General features: G+C 43.0%; 2 protein-coding genes across 3 annotated transcripts in view; one reads left to right on the plus strand and one right to left on the minus strand.

Annotated features, from left to right (window-relative positions):
* fancd2 (FA complementation group D2) overlaps positions 1–14,745 on the minus strand; it is a 31,943-nt gene extending 17,198 nt beyond the window's left edge. For both annotated transcript variants that reach the window (XM_080775346.1, XM_080775345.1), the window contains exons 1-23: positions 14,318–14,745; positions 12,052–12,124; positions 11,815–11,952; positions 11,094–11,161; positions 10,897–11,003; positions 10,492–10,552; positions 10,243–10,295; positions 10,008–10,083; positions 9,706–9,830; positions 8,810–8,897; positions 8,193–8,297; positions 7,956–8,056; positions 6,347–6,449; positions 5,775–5,804; positions 5,466–5,612; positions 4,909–5,043; positions 4,029–4,160; positions 3,604–3,711; positions 3,331–3,440; positions 3,146–3,200; positions 2,276–2,395; positions 1,417–1,490; positions 619–762 (exon numbers count right to left, since the gene is read on the minus strand). In XM_080775346.1, the coding sequence (XP_080631472.1) occupies positions 619–762; positions 1,417–1,490; positions 2,276–2,395; positions 3,146–3,200; positions 3,331–3,440; positions 3,604–3,711; positions 4,029–4,160; positions 4,909–5,043; positions 5,466–5,612; positions 5,775–5,804; positions 6,347–6,449; positions 7,956–8,056; positions 8,193–8,297; positions 8,810–8,897; positions 9,706–9,830; positions 10,008–10,083; positions 10,243–10,295; positions 10,492–10,552; positions 10,897–11,003; positions 11,094–11,161; positions 11,815–11,952; positions 12,052–12,124 (2,153 nt within the window). In that variant the 5' untranslated portion in view covers positions 14,318–14,745. The remainder of the gene's footprint in view (positions 1–618; positions 763–1,416; positions 1,491–2,275; positions 2,396–3,145; positions 3,201–3,330; positions 3,441–3,603; positions 3,712–4,028; positions 4,161–4,908; positions 5,044–5,465; positions 5,613–5,774; positions 5,805–6,346; positions 6,450–7,955; positions 8,057–8,192; positions 8,298–8,809; positions 8,898–9,705; positions 9,831–10,007; positions 10,084–10,242; positions 10,296–10,491; positions 10,553–10,896; positions 11,004–11,093; positions 11,162–11,814; positions 11,953–12,051; positions 12,125–14,317) is intronic.
* A 1,556-nt stretch (positions 14,746–16,301) lies between these two features.
* LOC308329850 (glutathione peroxidase 1-like) lies at positions 16,302–19,200 on the plus strand. The gene is made up of 2 exons (XM_080784352.1): positions 16,302–16,629; positions 18,580–19,200. The coding sequence occupies exons 1-2, from the start codon at positions 16,414–16,416 to the stop codon at positions 18,922–18,924; spliced, it is 561 nt and encodes a 186-aa protein (XP_080640478.1). The 5' UTR covers positions 16,302–16,413; the 3' UTR covers positions 18,925–19,200.
* Positions 19,201–19,276: the final 76 nt, after the last annotated feature.

A 19,276-nucleotide genomic window follows, 5' to 3' on the forward strand; every position in this document is an offset into this window, starting at 1 on the left:
CATGAAGAACAGGGAGACAGACACAGAGGAGACACCCGCCTGCAAGACACAAACCATGAGGAACAGAGAGACAGACACAGAGGAGACACCCGCCTGCAAGACACAAACCATGAAGAACAGGGAGACAGACACAGAGGAGACACCCGCCTGCAAGACACAAACCATGAGGAACAGAGAGACAGACACAGAGGAGACACCCGCCTGCAAGACACAAACCATGAGGAACAGAGAGACAGACACAGAGGAGACACCCGCCTGCAAGACACAAACCATGAGGAACAGAGAGACAGACACAGAGGAGACACCCGCCTGCAAGACACAAACCATGAGGAACAGGGAGACAGACACAGAGGAGACACCCGCCTGCAAGACACAAACCATGAGGAACAGAGAGACAGACACAGAGGAGACACCCGCCTGCAAGACACAAACCATGAGGAACAGGGAGACAGACACAGAGGAGACACCCGCCTGCAAGACACAAACCATGAGGAACAGGGAGACAGACACAGAGGAGACACCCACCTGCAAGACACAAACCATGAAGAACAGAGAGACAGACACACACACACACACACACACACACAAACACACACGAGGGACATTGTGGTGACTGACTTGTGTGCCTTGTCATTCTGACTCCACAGTTCCACTTTGTTCTGGACATCGTCAGCCAGAAGAGGCAGGAGGTTGATGGCGATTCCTCCCTGACTCTCATCCTCATCCAGGTTGTAAAGCACACAGGCAGGGAGGAGCGAGGAGCTGTGACACAGACACAAGGAAGGTCATTACAGGGACAGGCCCTCACAGCAATATTAATGATCTAAACAACTGGTTTTCAACCTTTTTCATATCAAGGCCCATTATTTATTCGGCACTAGAGCCACGGACCACCATGTGATGAGATTTAGCCTCTAAACTTTAAATATGTTGCTGTCGTTTAAACATAATTTAACTCTTGAGAGTGTAAAATGAAACCAAATGGACCCTTATGTATGGGTCCATTTGGTTTCATTTTACGCTCTCAAGAGTTAAAGATCTATAAGGGTCCATTGGGTTACCAACTCTCCATCATTTAGCTGGGGACCACCTGGACTCCCTTCAAGGAGACAAGGGCCACTGGTGGTCCCCGGCCCACTGGTCGAAAACCACTGATATTCTAAACCAGTGCACCACCATTCACAACCCATTTCATTTCAAGGACCCAATGTTGATATGCATAATTAGGCCACACAGAACCTCATTTGAAACAAATTTGTTTATCTCTAGGACCCCAATTATACACTGTAAAATGTTAAATGTTACTTTAAATGCAAGATGAGAACCAGTGATCAAAAAAATAATAAACACCAACCAGCATTTTGGGGGCTTAAAATGATTGTTGATTCATGCTGCATAGTTACAGTAATAACACACCTGCTGATGTCTGGGCCAAGATCCACCACAAAGTCCTCCTGGAAGTCATCCAGTACACTCTTCCCTATCCACTCCTGTTGGCCGGGGACAGAGAACAGGAATAAAGTGCTTAACCCATTTAGGCCTGACGTCGAAATTAAAAAAATGTCAGTTTTCTGAAATACCTATGTTTCTATCTATGTTTCCAAATTTGCGACACGATAAAAAATAAATAGCAGACCTACAAGCTCGTAGCGCGCCACTCGGTGGCGCGCTATGAGCTTGTAGATCTGCTATTTTTCAATAGCTAAATTATAACAATGTTTTAAACACCAAAAGGGGTTCCCGCCTAAAATGGGTTAATCATGCAGCAGCTGCCCTCTGCCAGGGTGCAGTCGGATATCTACAAGACTGATTTAAAATGTCAGCTCACAGGAGGTTATGAATCAAAGATCTAATCATCTCAGAGACGAAATGTCAGACTACGGTCTACTGGTAATGTGATGTCAGTCATCTATGCCCTACGGCCTACTGGTAATGTGACGTCAGTCATCTATGCCCTACGGCCTACTGGTAATGTGACGTCAGTCATCTATGCCCTACGGCCTACGGCCTACTGGTAATGTGACGTCAGTCATCTATGCCCTACGGCCTACTGGTAATGTGACGTCAGTCATCTATGCCCTACGGCCTACTGGTAATGTGACATCAGTCATCTATGCCCTACGGTCTACTGGTAATGTGCACAAGATATGTGCCGCTACTTAACCCTGTGACACACACAAAGACCCTCTTCTAGACAAATCGATCTGAGGTGCCGTGCCACATGAATAGACCAATTAATTGCGTATGCTTTAGTAAGCTTGTATCTCAAACACACCTGCACGGTAGGGTCCAGGTTACAGGTGAGGACCAGGTTGGCCATCTCGTCATAGTACAGAGCAGCAGCCTCAGGAGAGCTTTCACTGCACGATTTCACCAGCTCCAACAAGGCTGTCACCTACATGGGAAACAATATACAGTATAACAATATATGATCCCTGGGGTGGCGGTTCGAATCCCGGCTCCTTCTGTCCACATGTCGAGGTGTCCTTGGGCAAGACACTGAACCCTAACCTGACTTTGCCAGCTGGTGGTATTGGGTAACCAACACCGCAACCATCTGGGACCTCTCAGGGAGTTGAGCTAACACCGAACCGCTCCGTACCGAACCAATCAGCGTGAGCTAAGATATGTGCGAAACCGGATGTGAAGCTATATAGACACGTCAATATGATTGGTTGTGTTTGCACGCCCACACGGTGATAGACAGACGGTCCCATCCAATCATCTACCAAGTATCTTGAAAAAAATAAACAGCCCCGTCATCGAATTGCCCCCCGAGATCCCAGATCCCAATAAGCTGTGAAACAAACTTGTGTAGCAAGCTTCTTGGATCTGGCAGCGTCAGGTTAACTGAACCCTACATTGACTCCAATGAGTTGGTCGGTGTGAGCTTGCCACCATTGGTGTGTGAATGTGGGAAGTGAGGACGCTGGTGTCGAATGTTCGCTGCTTCACCTCCCAATGTATGAATGAATGAACCATTGTAAAGCGTTTTGAGCACTTGGAAAAGTGCTATAAAAATGCAATTAATTATTAGTGAGTGACTAATCGATGGTCGATCGACCAATGTGAATCTCTGCTGCTTCTTGTTATTAACTCGGTCTGTTCTACAACATGAACATTGAAATACTAATGGTGAATTCACCTGTCTATATGTCTCCGGTGGTAATATTTCCTCTTGTGAAGCCTCCACTTTTGGCCTAGGCGGGCAAGGAAAGAGAGAGCAGAATGAGCAACAGAGACGATCAACAAAAGAAAGAGCGTGGACAAAAGTAACCGAGCACAAGTTAGAGTTTTGGGAAGTCATTATGAGAATGAAACAGAGCCTACCTGAGGGCGCCCATGCTGCCCACCACCATGACAGCGCCGATGATCCCGATGCGTTTGTACTTGGGCATGGTGCTGGAGAGCTGTTTACGGATCACTATGTGCATGTCGTCCTGAGACAAGACAAAGAATCAGAACAGAGGAACGATAGCAAGGACTCTGGTGTATACTGTACATCACTGACGACGACAGCAGCCGTGTGCTACAGTACGACAGCAGTGTGCTACAGTACCTACTGGGGGCAATGAGAGTGTTGTTTGACGGACTGCGTGCTACCTGGATGTGAGCGCCCTGCTGCTCCTGTCCAAACGCCAGGCTGCTGAGCAGGTGGAAGAGCCGTCGGATCTGATGAGGACTCAGGTTGTCCATGTAGTCCAGGATTCCCTGTGTCCAACACGACAGTTAGCTTAAAAAACAAAACACCAACGCTAACACAGACACTTACCTTGAAGGGGCTAAGGCCTAACTTCAGGGTCAGTCCCCGAACCGAAAACAATCAAATTTCAGTTTTGGAAAATCGTTTATTTTTGGTGTTGGTGAGCAACGAAGCCTGAATTATGCTTTAAGCTCTGAGGTTAACGGCACATAAAATGGACATGCAGTACATGTTCAAAATAACCATTTTCTACTCTGTACAGTATCTCTGGTTATGGCTCTATATATATATTATATTATCTATAATATGATTAAGATCTCCTCACCTTAACGAAGACGGCATACAGGGCCATTTCAGAGGGTTTCTCTGTTACCAGGCCACAGAGGAGCTCCAGAGCCACGTCCACTTCCCCTCCCACACCGCTGCATACATGGGTGACCAGGGAGCCCACCACCTCCTGTCACACACACAGAGAGAGATACATGGGTGTCTATCGGTCTATCGCACTTCAGTCTCGCACAATCGGTCTATCGCACTTCGGTCTCGCACAATCGGTCTCACGCACTTCAGTCTCGCACAATCGGTCTCTCGCACTTCGGTCTCGCACAATCGGTCTATCGCACTTCGGTCTCGCACAATCTGTCTCTCGCACAATCGGTCTCTCGCAGAATCGGTCTAGCACAATCGGTCTAGCACAATCTGTCTTGCACAATCAGTCTCGCACATATTTCTCGCACAATTGGTCTCGCACAAATTTCTCGCACAATCGGTCTCGCACAAATTTCTCGCACAATCGGTCTCGCACAAATTGTGCGAGAAATTCTCGCACAAATTTCTTGCACAATCGGTCTCGCACAAATTTCTCGCACAAATTGTTCGCACAATCGGTCTCGCACAAATTTCTCGCACAATCGGTCTCGCACAATCGGTCTATCGCACTTGTCACACACAGAGAGATACATGGGTGACCAGAGAGCCCACCACTACAAATTTAAGTTGACGATTGTTGCACATATTATTACGATTTAATTGTGTTTGTATTTCTGTTTGCCTTTTAGGTTTCGTAATCACAAATTGCACAGGGCATATATCACGAATTAAAAAATGACAACATGGAATCGATTGACGATTATGTAAAAATAATTGTGACTAGGCAAGCCATAGGCACCATATCCTTGTGCGCACTGAAGACTTTCAGCACCCACCTGTTGGCAGTAGGTGTCAAAGGCGGTGAAGGAGTGTCTGTACAGCTGTCCACCAAAGGGCACCACACAGGAGTCTATGGAGCGCAACAAACTCTGAGCCAGGGACAGGATGGATGGGAAATACCCTCGCATCACCTGCAATTACAATCGCAATCATCATCAACTTCATTAGAGGGTATGTATGCCATTATTTTACCCATTGAGGCCAAGAAAGCACTTGTGTCATTTTATATTTATTTTACTATTCAAAAATAGCAGACCTACAAGCTCATAGTGCATCACTGTGTGCTGTGCTATGAGCTTGTAGATCTGCTTTTTTTTAAGATCATGAAGATTTGTGACAAATCTTTGATGTAAAATAAACTATATGTAGTATTAAAGCGAACATTTTAACTCAAATCTGGGGGGGTCCTTGGCACTAAATATTTTGAGATGGGGATCCGTGGCCAATTAAAAATCTATCAAAAATCTAAAAGTATGATAGCAACATTTTCAGAAAGACATTTGATTTGTAGAATCGACCTCAGGTGTTAATAACGTCTTTTGCCTCATATGACCTGAGTATATCCTCGGAATGTCTTCTGGAGCAGAGTTTCCTGGATCTGTCCCATCCTCACTTTGAGCTTCAGCACTCGCTCAGCTCCTCGCCGGCTGTTGTTGGCGTTGGTAGAATGGAGGATAAACAGCACCAGCAGATCTATTACCTGGCAATGCAGGGCAGAAACACAGAGCGGAAGACACACAGAGGGATGTCATCATGTCAGCCACCACCACACTACACCACAAACACAGCTGCGGCCTCTAAACCAAGTGGGAGAAGTGATGAACACTGTGTGAAATACTACCCAAAAACAGTGTTTGTTTACCTTATGATCCTCATCAACATTCTCTATAGCCTGAAAAACACATGGACACAAAACGCAGAAAATGTTAGAAGTGGATCAGACCTGCAACACTGCCTTTTTCACTCATCACTCAAATGCATAACTAACTAAATTATGGCCAACATCAGGCCTGACGTAGGAATAAAAAAACGTTCAAAGATTTGTGCCGCATTTTCACGATTTTTAAAAAATAGCTAAAGTATAACATAATGCTTAGTTAAAACACCAAAGAGGATCCCGCCCAGAATGGGTTAATTTGTATAGGCAACAAACATAGCAAACCTGACTGCACATCAAATATAGCCAAATTTATATTCCAGGGGCAATCAGAGTAGGATAATATATTGACAGTAAAGTAGTTACAGCATCGTCAAAAAGATACTGTAGATACCGTAACAGCATAGTAACTAATATAGGAGGCAAGTTGATCTAATTTCATAGTTTCAGGTCATTTCTGTATGATGAGGTGTGTACAACATAAGTGATGTCTGACTGACACATAACTAGTTAACATAACATTAACATTTAAACAAAATGGTTCAATTTCTCCCTACCTTGAGCCAAGCCTCAGATATGGTCTTTTGGAAGCGCACTGCTGACTTGATGCCATCCAACACCAAGGAAACACTGTCCTGACTGCTGCTGCTGGCAGAGGACCTGTTGAACAATTAACATCATTACTACCATCCAACACCAAGGAAACACTGTCCTGACTGCTGCTGCTGCTGGCAGAGGACCTGTTGAACAATTAACATCATTACTACCATCCAACACCAAGAAAACACTGTCCCGACTGCTGCTGCTGGCAGAGGACCTGTTGAACAATTAACATCATTACTAAACAACAACACTTCCCAGGAGGTACTGTCGGCCTATGCAGAGATTAAAATAGGGTGCATTTGGCATCCCAAAACGCAGTTTATAATAATAATAATAATAATAATAATAATAAAACTTTATTTGTATAGCACCTTTCATGACATGAAATGCAGCTCAAAGTGCTTTACATAGCAATAGAGGAAAAAAAAGAAAAGCAAGGCAACGACATTAAAAAACAAGCAGTAATGCAATACAGTGAGGACATGAATAACAAAAAAGAAATGAAAAGCAATGTTGTAGAAGTGGGTCTTGAGCTGTGCTTAAAAAATGTCTACAGAGTCTGCCTGACGAAGGTACAGTGGGAGCTTGTTCCATGCCGACGGCCCGTAGAAGCAAAAAGCTGCTTCCCCGTATTTTTTTGTTGCCATTTTTTTAGTCAAAGCGAGCAGGCCAGCAGTGGAAGACCTTAGGGGGCGGTTTGGGACATATAGGCAGGCAGTCATGTAGGTAAGAAGGTGCGAGACCATTGAGAGCTTTATACACAAGTAATATAATTTTAAAATCAATCCTAAAAACAACCGGAAGCCAGTGCAGTGAAGCCAAAATTGGAGTAATATGTTCTCTCATCTTAGTTCTAGTTAAAACTCTGGCTGCTGCATTTTGGACAAGTTGTAATCTGTCAGTTGTTTTCTTAGGCAGTCCTGAAAAAAGTGCATTGAAGTAATCAAACAAAGGCGTGGATTATCATTTTTGCATCGTCCAAAGACAAATGGGCTCTGATTCGTGGTGGTGAAAAAAGGCAATCTTGGTAACATGATTAATGTGTGAATTAAAATTCAATTCAGAATCAATAATGACCCCCAGGTTCTTTACTGTACTGTTACTTATATTTAAGGGACACAATAAAACAACGACCTCTGCATCCATGGGATGCACTACTATACTGTTTTTTATTCTAGTTTATTTTGCTAGCTTTAGTTATAATAATCATGTCTTCTTCTGTTTTTGACATGAACATAACCACATTATAACCATATAAACTGAAATGGGAGTTAATTGCTGCAATTTATAAGAAATTGCAAAATATGACTCCTAACGTCGTTGAAGTGGGACTCATTAAATGTCCCTGGGGCTCATCTATAAGATCATCCCTGCATCCTGGGACTCATCTAAAAGAACATCCCTGCATCCTGGGACTCATCTAAAAGGCCATCCCTGCATCCTGGGACTTAAAAGACCATCCCTGTATCCCGGGACTCATTACATTGAAAACCTATTTACATCACTGCCTATGTGTAAATGCTGAGTGATGATGAAATGTGTTGTGGTCTGTGGAATGCTTACGTTGCTGCTCCCTTGCTCTTAATGCGGATCTGCGAGGCGAGAAGCACTGGAGGAAGAACGCACAGTTCCAGTTCTAACTTCTTACGAAGGTTGTTCACCACCTGCCACAAGGGGACACATTCCTTACACTTCATCAACGCATACTTCTTAATTAATTGTACTCTGGTTAGCTGGAGGTTTCTATTGAGGTGATGTGGGTGCAGAATTATACTCTGAACAATGATTTGAAGTTGTGACCTCATACGCATCAGGGCCAGAGATGGAGTGCAGGATGAACTTGACAACCACAGGGAGGTCCTCCAGCTGTACTGCTGCCAAGGTGGCCATAACTGCTGTACGAACCTGATGTTGGGCACAACATAAGTTAGTCTACTCTACACGGCAAAAATGTGTGTGTGTGTGTGTGTGTGTGTGTGTGTGTGTGTGTGTGTGTGTGTGTGTGTGTGTGTGTGTGTGTGTGTGTGTGTGTGTGTGCTATGTTTTGTATTTCTTTCTGAGGTTTGTCTCATTGCCTGTTGTGAAACAGTGGGTCTGCTGTCAAAAGGTGCAGTTTCCGGTCATTTCACACAGTGATGATATGTAAAAAGATTACATTATACTGGATCTGTTGTCATGATCTTAGGGCTTGACGATAGGACTTAAAATCAATAATCAAAAATCAAGATTATTTCAACCTACAGTATAAGTATTATGTGTTGTGCAAAAAATGTGCATCTTAATTATTCAATTAACGATAAATGAGAAAGATTATGTCAGTTAAGAGGTTCTAAATGTCGGTTTCTACGTATTTGCAGTGAATTGCCCAGCATTACATGGATGGATAACATTGTCAAAAAAAGGTATGTGCATCTTACCTCAGTCAGTAATGAGGCACTGAGGTTCAAACTAGAGAGGGCATCCAGGATAGGGACGGTCAACTGGGTGTTCTCCTGCAGTAAAGAACTATAGAGAACACACAGAGAGAACTTTGCACTTTGCAGTCAATTTGTATTGGGGGTGGGGAGGGGGTGCGGGGCAGGGGTTGCGAGACATGGCCAAAGCATTTCCACATTTTCCGGGGGTCACCAGCCAAAAAGGTTGAGAACCCCTGGTATAGAGCACAACTTCATAAATAGACAGTACACAACAATATTCGTACAGAGTCAGACGTAGCAAACGGCATGGCATGCATTATTTGAGCAGAGGAAGAACGTTGTCCGAAAAGCACCCAATTTACAAATGACTTTTGGCTAATCAAATTGTAGTAATAACTTTATGTGGATAAGTTAAATAATACTTTGGCAGGTATTTTTTTCTAATATTATAATGCTAATACTCTTGCACTCAAACAGAAAGTGGAACTCATCCCCAACTCGATTGTTGGTAGATAAATTGCATAACCTCTGGCTTCGTTACAGCCCTTTATATCTGCCAGTAACCTTTGGAATTCTCGTGCTATTCACTCTAAAATTTAAAATTTCTAAAATGTACTTGTAATATGTTTTTCACACAGCAGGATCTACAGGAGAATAAATCTCATATGATATCATACCACATATTGCACTGTACTCTGTACTTATGACACTCATCCTGTAACAACCTGTCCTTAATCATATCTCTCTGTGGTGCAACTGTTCTTATCACCACCACCACCATCCCTTTCCCTTAACAACCTCATGACACAGCTGTACTTCCAACTGTAACGTCACTATGATGCAGCTGTATACTTATCGCCGCCATCCCGGGGCTAAACAGCATTAGTGACACTTACTTGAGATCCTTGGCGATGTCATTGTGCTGGGAGTCTTCCAGAATCTCAGGCAGGCTGGTGATTATGTCACGCTGAATCTCCACGGGCGCCACAGAGACCAGCTGCATGAGCTTAGCGGACAGTTCCTACGTGATGAAACAGATCGCAGAGAGAGCGCCATTACAAATAAGGCCGCTTAGGGCGATATGGAATGGATGAACATGATGAGATGAGATAAATAATGGCTGAAATCAGTTTAAAAGAAATACCCTGGGTCAGAGAAGGTAAACGTATGCTACAACCAACTAGTCAGAAATGGTTACCGTGCTGTCCTTTACTCTGTCCAGCCATTTGAACTGGTTGATTATGACATGTGGAATATTAAGTCCATCTTCTGCACTGTAGGGGATACAGAACAAGATGACAGCATATACTGTAATAAGATATAATATTATCTTGTATACTGCATGCAGTATATAATATAAAATTAAAACACATTTGTAATACCGTTACATTTGACATACAGTAAAACTGTGATCACACACACATAATACTGACCTGTTAAACATGAATTCAGGGAGTTTCTCAAACAATACATTGATGATTAAAGTCTACAAGGAAGAATATAAAGATGGATTAGGAATCTGTGTTGCAGTTGAAATATCCCTCTTCTAGTTTATACAGTAGTACACATGTCCATGGATGGATATCAAACATCAGGCAACAATTCATCATATCATATAGTCTTTATAATCATACTAATGCAAATGTCTTGCAGTCTCTGCCAACCAGTCACATAATTTGTACCTGTAGCATTTCAATCCCCAACAGCATACGTAGCAGACTCTCTTGGAACGAACTGACAGAACTAAAACACAGGAGGAAAAAATAATTGAGCTGACTGGTCTGGCATTATTATTTATTATATTTTAAAAAGACATCCATTGACATTAGTCGAGTGGTGTTGCATAAATATAAATCATTATTAATCTATGAGTCTTCTCCCAGTTAGATGTGTGCATTGTTTAATAATAGAAAACAAGCCATAGTGCTGAATCACGTTTGTGTCACGTTGACGTCCTGAATTGAAATAAATTGAGTGCCTATTGAAGGACATAAAATAATGTGTTATTTTATTGGAGCCATGCACTCGGCCATTTGACTGAAGTTGTGCTCGCATTATTTCATTCTGGTTTGTTTGTTTTATAATACCTAGAGTCCCCATCAGGCAACCGAGGAACACAAGGAAGGAGGCAATTCCTAAACTTCTCAGGATCCTCAATATAGGACTCCATTCCAGTGACGAACTCTTGGATAATCTGAAAGGGAATAAATAGTTTGTAACTTCAAGGCAGTTCCTTGTTCTCCTCTTAAAACTGTGTTGTCTTCAGCCCAGTGTTCATACTCACACCAGGGTACCTCTGACTTTTAAGTAGTTGTTGCTGTATCCGTTTTTGGAACACTACTTGGTCAACGGCTGGTGGGGGGAAAAAACGAAGGTACCAATCAATAAGCAGTGATGCTAATAGGGTGCATTTTGCATCCCAAAACGCAAATTATTATACCTTTCTGGGACTGGGGGTCACATGGACGCACTACTGTACTCAGCACTGTACTGTCATTTGGTGATATTTAATTTACTTTATGTTTGCATATACTTACTTTGCACTGTTGTTTGCATAACTTTGCAATTGTCAGATTTAGAATTGTGTTTATTTCTTTCAGAGACATTTTCTACATGAATATAACCATATTATAACCATTAAAACCATATAAGATGAAATGGGAGTTAAAATGCTGCAATTTGTAAAAATGACAAAATATGACTCCTAACGTCGTTGAAGTGGGACTCATAAAATGTCTAAAAGACGACGCATGGGTCCAGGGACCCATAATGGGTCCCTGGACCCATGCGTGGTCTTTTAGACATGGGGGCTAAAAGGGGCTATTTAATTCTTCATGGGGGCTACAGCCCCATAGCCCCCACAGACTCGACGTCGTTGGACCCATTACATTGAAAACCCAGTATTTACATCACTGAATAAGTTATAGGTATAATTCTATGAGAACATTTTTATCACTTTTCCCAGGCGTTTCTCAACATGAGCTGGATGGATTGGATGTGCTTACCAATCTCGTTGGATGCTCCTCCTTGTCTCAAGCTGACACCAGCCTCTCGCAGAAAGACAGCAAATACAGAGTCATTGGTTTCTTCTTGGACGACAGACGCCTTAGACACACGACTACTGGCACGACTCTTCTTTGATTCTGAAAGAGCGGATATAGGAAGCAGAACATGACAGTGCAACTGACTACTGACACCAGATATATACAGTAATGTATAAATATTATACTGTATAAACGTACTACTGGATATGTCATGCGATGCAGCACTTTCGCCTTTATCCACAGACGACCCGGGTCGCTTCCTGCGCATCATCTGGGGGAAGAGATTTAACCAAAAACCTGTCAGAAAAACATGCTGGTGCTACAACATGCCATTTGTGAATTGAAAATGGAGGACCCTTATGTAAACAAGTCTTAGTGATTTTTCTGGTTTTATCCTCTTAGCAGATGTTGTATTATTAACCTGTACATTCGTTGAACTGTACCCATTCTACAAATATTATACATTTTTCAATCTATCAATCAAAACTGGTGCAGGTGTGGTGGTACCCCTGTGATGTGTTATATATGAGCTGTTATATATGGACCAGAGCTAGGATCCATCCAAAATCCTGTCATTGGTCAAAACCATGCTTAAGTTTAGCCCCGCAAGCAGAACCCGAATGTAGTAAAGTTTCTGATACTTTTATGACTTTACTGCATTGGGTCCTGCTTCACGTGGGGCTGTCGCCAGTTACGCACAGACAAATACAATGTAAACAGGCCATGAGACGGACTTCTGCACGCTTTTACCATGTTTATTCATGTATTGACTTACGAATGTGCGAACTATAAGTACCTTACATACCATACCGACACATCTCCTGTGTCGCGGAAGCCGTTAAGTATTTTTAATCCATGATTGATTAAAAATGTCGCTTCTTCCTACCTTGTTTATTGACACCTCATTGTACCGCCTATCTGGCTAGCTAGTGGTGCTATAGCTATGACGGAGCAGATCAAAGGTAGGGACGTAGCCCGCAAAGCCAACCGCACATCGGGAGGCGGTACAATAAACGGTAAATAAACAAGAAGAAATCAAAGCGACATTTTTAATCAAACATGGATTAAAAATACTTAACGGCTTCCGCGACACAGGAGATTTTATCAGAGGTATGTAAGGTACTTATAGTTCGCACATCCGTAATCAAACACAATACAAAGCGCGGTAATAGCGAGCAGATCGAAGAAAGGTTGAGTTTTTTATATCCGCGTTCCAACAATCGCATTGGAAAATCTTAGCATGACCAGGGACCCTACGGGTCAGCCCGGTTCGGTTCGGATTGGGCTGACCCAGGGGGTTCCGAGAGGGGCTAGCTTAAGTTGTACCCAGGCTGTCAGAAAACCATGTTGGTGGGTAGTGGTTAACTAGCTAGCCCCTCTCGGAACCCCCTGGGTCAGCCCAATCTATCGTGCCGAAACGGGCTCATGGTGTCCCTGTGCGTTAATGTGTTTTCGTATGTAATTATTATATATTATAATATGATACATCGTTTCTGCGCCGTTTGAGGGCTTCTGTTCGTTTGAGTGTTTCTGATTTTGAGAACTCTATAGTTTACAACGGACACCGCTGCGAATTTTCCTGTGCCGCGGAAGCCGTTAAGTATTTTTAATCTGTGTTTGACCGATTTGGAAGCTTTGATTCATCTCTTCTTCCTTATTTATTGACACCACATTGTACCGCCTATCTGGCTAGCTAGTGGCTATAGCTATGACAGCAGATCAGAGGCAGGAATGTAGGGACGCACAAGCCAACCCCACACCTGGAGGCGGTACAATGAGGTGTCAATAAACAAGGAAGGAAGAGATGAATCAAAGCTTCCAAATCGGTCAAACACAGATTAAAAATCCGTTGTAAACTAGAGTTCTCAAAATCAGAAACACTCAAACGGCGCAGAAACGACGTATCCGACGGTATTTATGTTTATTTATGTTTGCGTACCAGGTAGCAGGGTAGTGGTGGAATAGGACCCCATGGTCTGGGTCTCAAAAATGTCAGAAACTTCAGTACCATTGGGTTCTGACTTGTGGGGCTAGTGGTAAACCTACCTACCTACTCAGTGAAGAGATGCATCCTAATCCAAAACCCTTGACCATGGTGTAGCCTTGATACATGTCATGACCATCTTCTTATGATGATCCAAGGCTAAACCATGGTGGTATCATTTCAACTTTCAAGTACACTGTTGACTGTACTCATGAAATAAAATGCAGCAATGTACAGTTGTACACATGCACACGCACACATTAAATCTATTAAATAATATCACTGTTATCACAGCCATTCTAGGTACGTGGACGTGCAGGTACCATAGCAGTGTAGTAGCAAGCTGTTTTGATTATGCTAACTTTAATGACAAACTGATGTGGGTTCAGAATGACAATAAGCCCCACAATAAATTAGATGTCACACTACGTCTTGTTCCAGTTTAGATGTTTTTCAAAAGAATGGCAAAGTGGAACTTACTGTATGTAGTGTTTACAGGTTAAAATAGACAAGACGATACAAAACAGCAGTCAGGATCAAATTCACAACACGACTTCCCGCGCCGTGACGTCGCTCCCCTCAGCCTCAGGGATCTACACACCAGTTTCAACAGCGTGCTGAAACCTCCATGTGAATTAAAATATAATAGCTGAAATTAAAGTGTCTACATCTATAGACCGTCGGAAAAACCGTTGTGGAGAATATACTTCTGTTTCACCATGTCAATTAATAACTAAAACATATTACACACGCACGCCCGAATAATGGAAAGTTATGAGAGCGCTCTTGAATTCACAGTTGTTGACCCTGGGGTGTACACCGGGTTGCCATGTCTCCATATTATAAGCGACCTCGGTCTTGTTTTTCTGTGAAGTTGCTTGTACTGTATTTGTAATACAATAGGTATGGGGGGGCTTATTTCTAGTTACAAGTGTATACATTTGCTTATTTGGGCTCGCTTCCTAATGTTTTAATTGTTGTTAAGCAATAATAATCAAGGCACCCCCAAATTGTCTGTAGTGCTGTGCAGTGCAGACCCCCATCTGAAAATGTTTTGTACCCCAAAACCAGATTTGTGTTGTTAAAAAATATATATTCTAAAATATCCCCCCTCCCCCCATTCTACAAGCCCAGACCGCGTAGATTGGTCAACTAGATATAAGTGATCCATCCATCCATGTGCCTTTCTTTTGCCCTTGTTTTCATAGACCTGGTTGCTCTCTTTCGCAAAATCTGGCAACACTGGTTGTACCGCCCACTTGATACCTCCTCCTTTACCACACTGTCAAAAGCAGATGACAGTGAATTTGAAGTACAGTAGAGCAGACCCGAATAGTTCTGATGATCCTCATGGGGGCTATCCACAGCCCCGCCTCCCCCCCCCCCCCCCCCCCCAGCGGTGAAAAAAAAGAAGTTGATGTTTTCTCGCGTTTACGCTGATATAATGACGTGAAGCTAGCGGAAAGGCATTTACGTGGATTTCATGTGTCCCGACCTAGAATGCCTGTGATCATTTAATTATACTTCGTACTAGTCTATATATATGATATATAAATGCCGAGTGCACTTGCATGCCTATGCATGCATTCTAGAGGCAAGTCCCATAAGGAAACTGCCCCTGCAAGCGACACCTTTTTATTTATTTATTAGGATATTTCTATAGCATGCGCGATTGCGCTGCTCACTTGACAGCTTTCTCTAGGCTACTCGCAGTGCAACGCGTTGTGAGCTTGTAGATCGGCTCCCGTGGACTCGCGGTGCATGTTAAAAAACAAACTCACAATTATAATAAGAACATAGGCCTACACTTATCTGCATTCTGCACTGTACGAATCCAACGTTGTTTAGTGTTGTTTAGTGAGTCAGTTCTCTGACTGTCGGTGTGTGTGTGTGTGTGGGGCGGACAGCAGCATGCGGCCGCTGAACCGAGTCCAATCTGGGTGAAATTTACATTGGAAAATTAATATAACGGCGCGGTGAGCCCGGCAAGGACAGAACACGGCGACGGCCCGATAAAAGTGCCGTTGGAATAGTAGCTTCTTCGGCAGGTTTAAGCGGCGACAGGCTGGCATCACTGGAGAACTGTAGCTTCCTCTGTCTGGACGAAGCGACCCTTCTTAGCTGGTGGTGGTTTCATTGTGAATTAAGTAAGCATCACACTGACACTGTACTGTAGGCATATTTATACATACCTGGCTAGGTGAAAACAAAAGAAACCTGATTAGCATTTGAGTACTTGGTGGCCGCACCCAACCCATTTTAACACCTCTGAACAGCCAGTGGAGAGGTTCACATTTTCGGAATGTAACATAGTATGCAGTCTGTGACAGAGTCAGAAAATCTGTAATGTAACTAATGTTAATATAAAATGTCCACGAAAATGTTCATGGGGGCTAAAAGGGGCTATTTAATTCTTCATGGGGGCTATAGCCCCATAGCCCCCACAGACTCGACGTGGCTGCAGTAGAGAGACAGAACACTCAACCATCACTTCACTACACAGGGACATCTTCTTCAACGAGGAGGAAGACACTATACGCACCTTAAAACAGCGAACAAATCACTAAAAAAACACAATGGCTGCTATTTTCCACCACCTAACCGCCAATCTCGTAAACGGAGAGGCGTTTAATTTCTCCTCCCTTCAGGGCAAAGTTGTCCTTATTGAGAACGTCGCGTCTCTCTGAGGTACGACCACCAGGGATTACACCCAGATGAACGAGCTCCACGAGAAGTTCTCGAGCAAGGGGCTTGTGATCCTGGGAGTTCCCTGCAACCAGTTCGGCCATCAGGTAAATACATTATGCACATCAGTTCATATTTTGTGATCTATACGACTGGGTCTATACGAAAGGTGTGTAGTGTATTGGCGCCCATACGGTGGTCTGTCTGCTCTGGCCAACATCTGGGAGGATTTACATTTGTTGATGTTTTCTGTTCTCATCAAGTCGCCTGGTATATATCCATAGCAACACAGTTTAACAGGTGTTTCAAGTCTGTTCAATCCATCGTTCAACGGATACAGGATAGGTGGCGGTGGGCACCATAGAGTATGTGGGCACTATGGGACACCTCGTTGTAAAATTGGCCAAATTTGTACAAAATGTTTGCAAAAATGTTAATGTAAAGTATAAATGATGTGAAGCTAAACATGCACAGCACAGTACATGATTATTAGACTTACATTTTATCCCAGTTCAACTTCTTGTTGAAATAAATGACAAATAAATGATATACAGGTTTTGTAGTAATTGTAGAAATGTTACTCCTTAGTTAATTGTCGAATGTTTAAGCAAGGTGTTATATTCATGTATACTTTATACTTTACTAAATGAGGTTGCCCAGACAGACAGTCTGCTCCTTGGTGCCCAGACTGCCCACCTATCCTGTTACCGTTTTTTCAGACCATTGTAGTGTCTGGTTAATGGTCAGAAGGCCACCGTCGGGGGAATAGGACAATTCAGGTTTAACATGAGTACATTTATTGTAAGATATACTTGAACATGGTTACAGGACAGAAGGGAGAGGGGGTTTGGAGATATATCACACACAGAGTGGACTGGAGAGAGAGGGAGGGAGAAAGGGGAAAGAGGGGTGCAGTTCTTTCCTTAACTTGTGATTGGACGGGCCAAGTTCTGAACACACACACACACAGTGAACATACACACAAGCAGAACCAGAACAGTATGCACATACATTTACAGCCATGTATTAACCGAGTATAAAGTGACAAAGGAAAGAACTGCACCCCTCTTTCCCCTTTCTCCCTCCCTCTCTCTCCAGTCCACTCTGTGTGTGATTTCTCTCCAAACCCCCTTCTGTCCTGTAACCATGTTCAAGTATATCTTACAATAAATGTACTCATGTTAAACCTTGATGGGCTGTCTGAATTGTCCTATTCCCCCGCCCGTGGCCTTCTGAACATTAACCAGACACTACTGAATCATTCAACAATAGCAGGTGTCAGGCAGCGGGGGATCTATTTTTATTTGATCATATTCTGTTACATTAATAAACTGGAGATTCAATTAAAAATTAGGATTATTTCATGCAAATCAAGTAAGTAATCTATTATTTACACGGTATAGCTATCACTTTTTACATTGAAACTATTTTCTTAGTGATTATTCTATTGATTACTTTTTTGATTAATCGAATACTTTTGAATTTATCTGGATTATATTATATATCAAGAAATCAAAGTGGTTTTTATAATGGACTAAATCAATTAGACTTGTGTGTGTCTTATTTTGGGCGGCTGTGGCTCAGGAGGCAGAGCAGGTCGTCCAATGATCCCTGGGTTGGCGGTTCGAATCCCGGCTCCTCCTGTCCACATGGCGAAGTGTCCTTGGGCAAGACACTGAACCCCACATTGCCTCCAATGAGTTGGTCGGTGTGAGCTCGCCACCAATGGTGTTAGAATGTGGGAAGTGAGGACGCTGGCGTCGACTGTTCGCCGCTTCACCTCCCAATGTATGAATGAATGAACCATTGTAAGGTGCTTTGAGCACTTGGAAAAGCGCTATAAAATGCAATTAATTATTACAAGCTAAAAGGCCCTTTGCACTTTCTAAGATTACACATGTGATGTGACAAATAAAGCTGATTCTAAAATAGCCTTGAAGAGTCAGACTGTCATAGTATTTTTATGACAGATGACCGTCTTGATCCAAGGCTAATTCATCTCTGATTCTACTATTGATCTCAACTTGAATGTCTGGTGTGTGGTTAACCCTTTGCAGGAGAACTGCAAGAACGAGGAGATCTTCCAGTCTCTGAAATACATCCGTCCAGGAAATGGCTTTGAGCCCAAGTTCCAGCTCCTTCAGAAGGTGGATGTGAACGGGAAGGATGCTCATCCCCTGTTCGTGTTCCTGAAGGAGAAGCTGCCGACCCACGACTCAATGGCTCTGATGGAAGACCCCAAGTTCATCATGTGGAGCCCCGTGCTCCGAAACGACGTCTCCTGGAACTTTGAGAAGTTTCTCGTTGGACCGGACGGAGTGCCCTTCAAGCGCTACAGCAAACACTTCCAGACCAGCGACATCGAGGCAGACATCAAGAAACTCCTCAACCTGGCAAAATAAACCGTCCTAGTAATAATGCCTGTCAGCTTTCCAAATTCCAATGTCGTATAAATAACTTGCTGTAAGGTTGGCGTACGTGTGCAACGTGTTTTAAGAACCCACCTGTGCTTTTCTTGTGCTAAATGTTGCCGTGTTCTGAACTTTTACTGTATGAAGGCATCCTTTAAAATATTGAGAGGGATAACCGATGAAATGTAAAAGTCTTAACTTCCCTGGAGCATTGTGTTCTTGTAAAGCACAGTAACGTGGTTCAATAAAATGTATTGTTTTTCCTAAGATGCAGGCCTCTATACACTCAGTCTTTAGCAGGTAAATATTCTAATTGTATAGAACCATACGATTATGTTGTACG

This window comes from Protomyctophum bolini (genome assembly GCF_963924005.1).
Source record: "Protomyctophum bolini genome assembly, chromosome: 2".
NCBI classification, from domain to species: Eukaryota; Metazoa; Chordata; class Actinopteri; order Myctophiformes; family Myctophidae; genus Protomyctophum; species Protomyctophum bolini.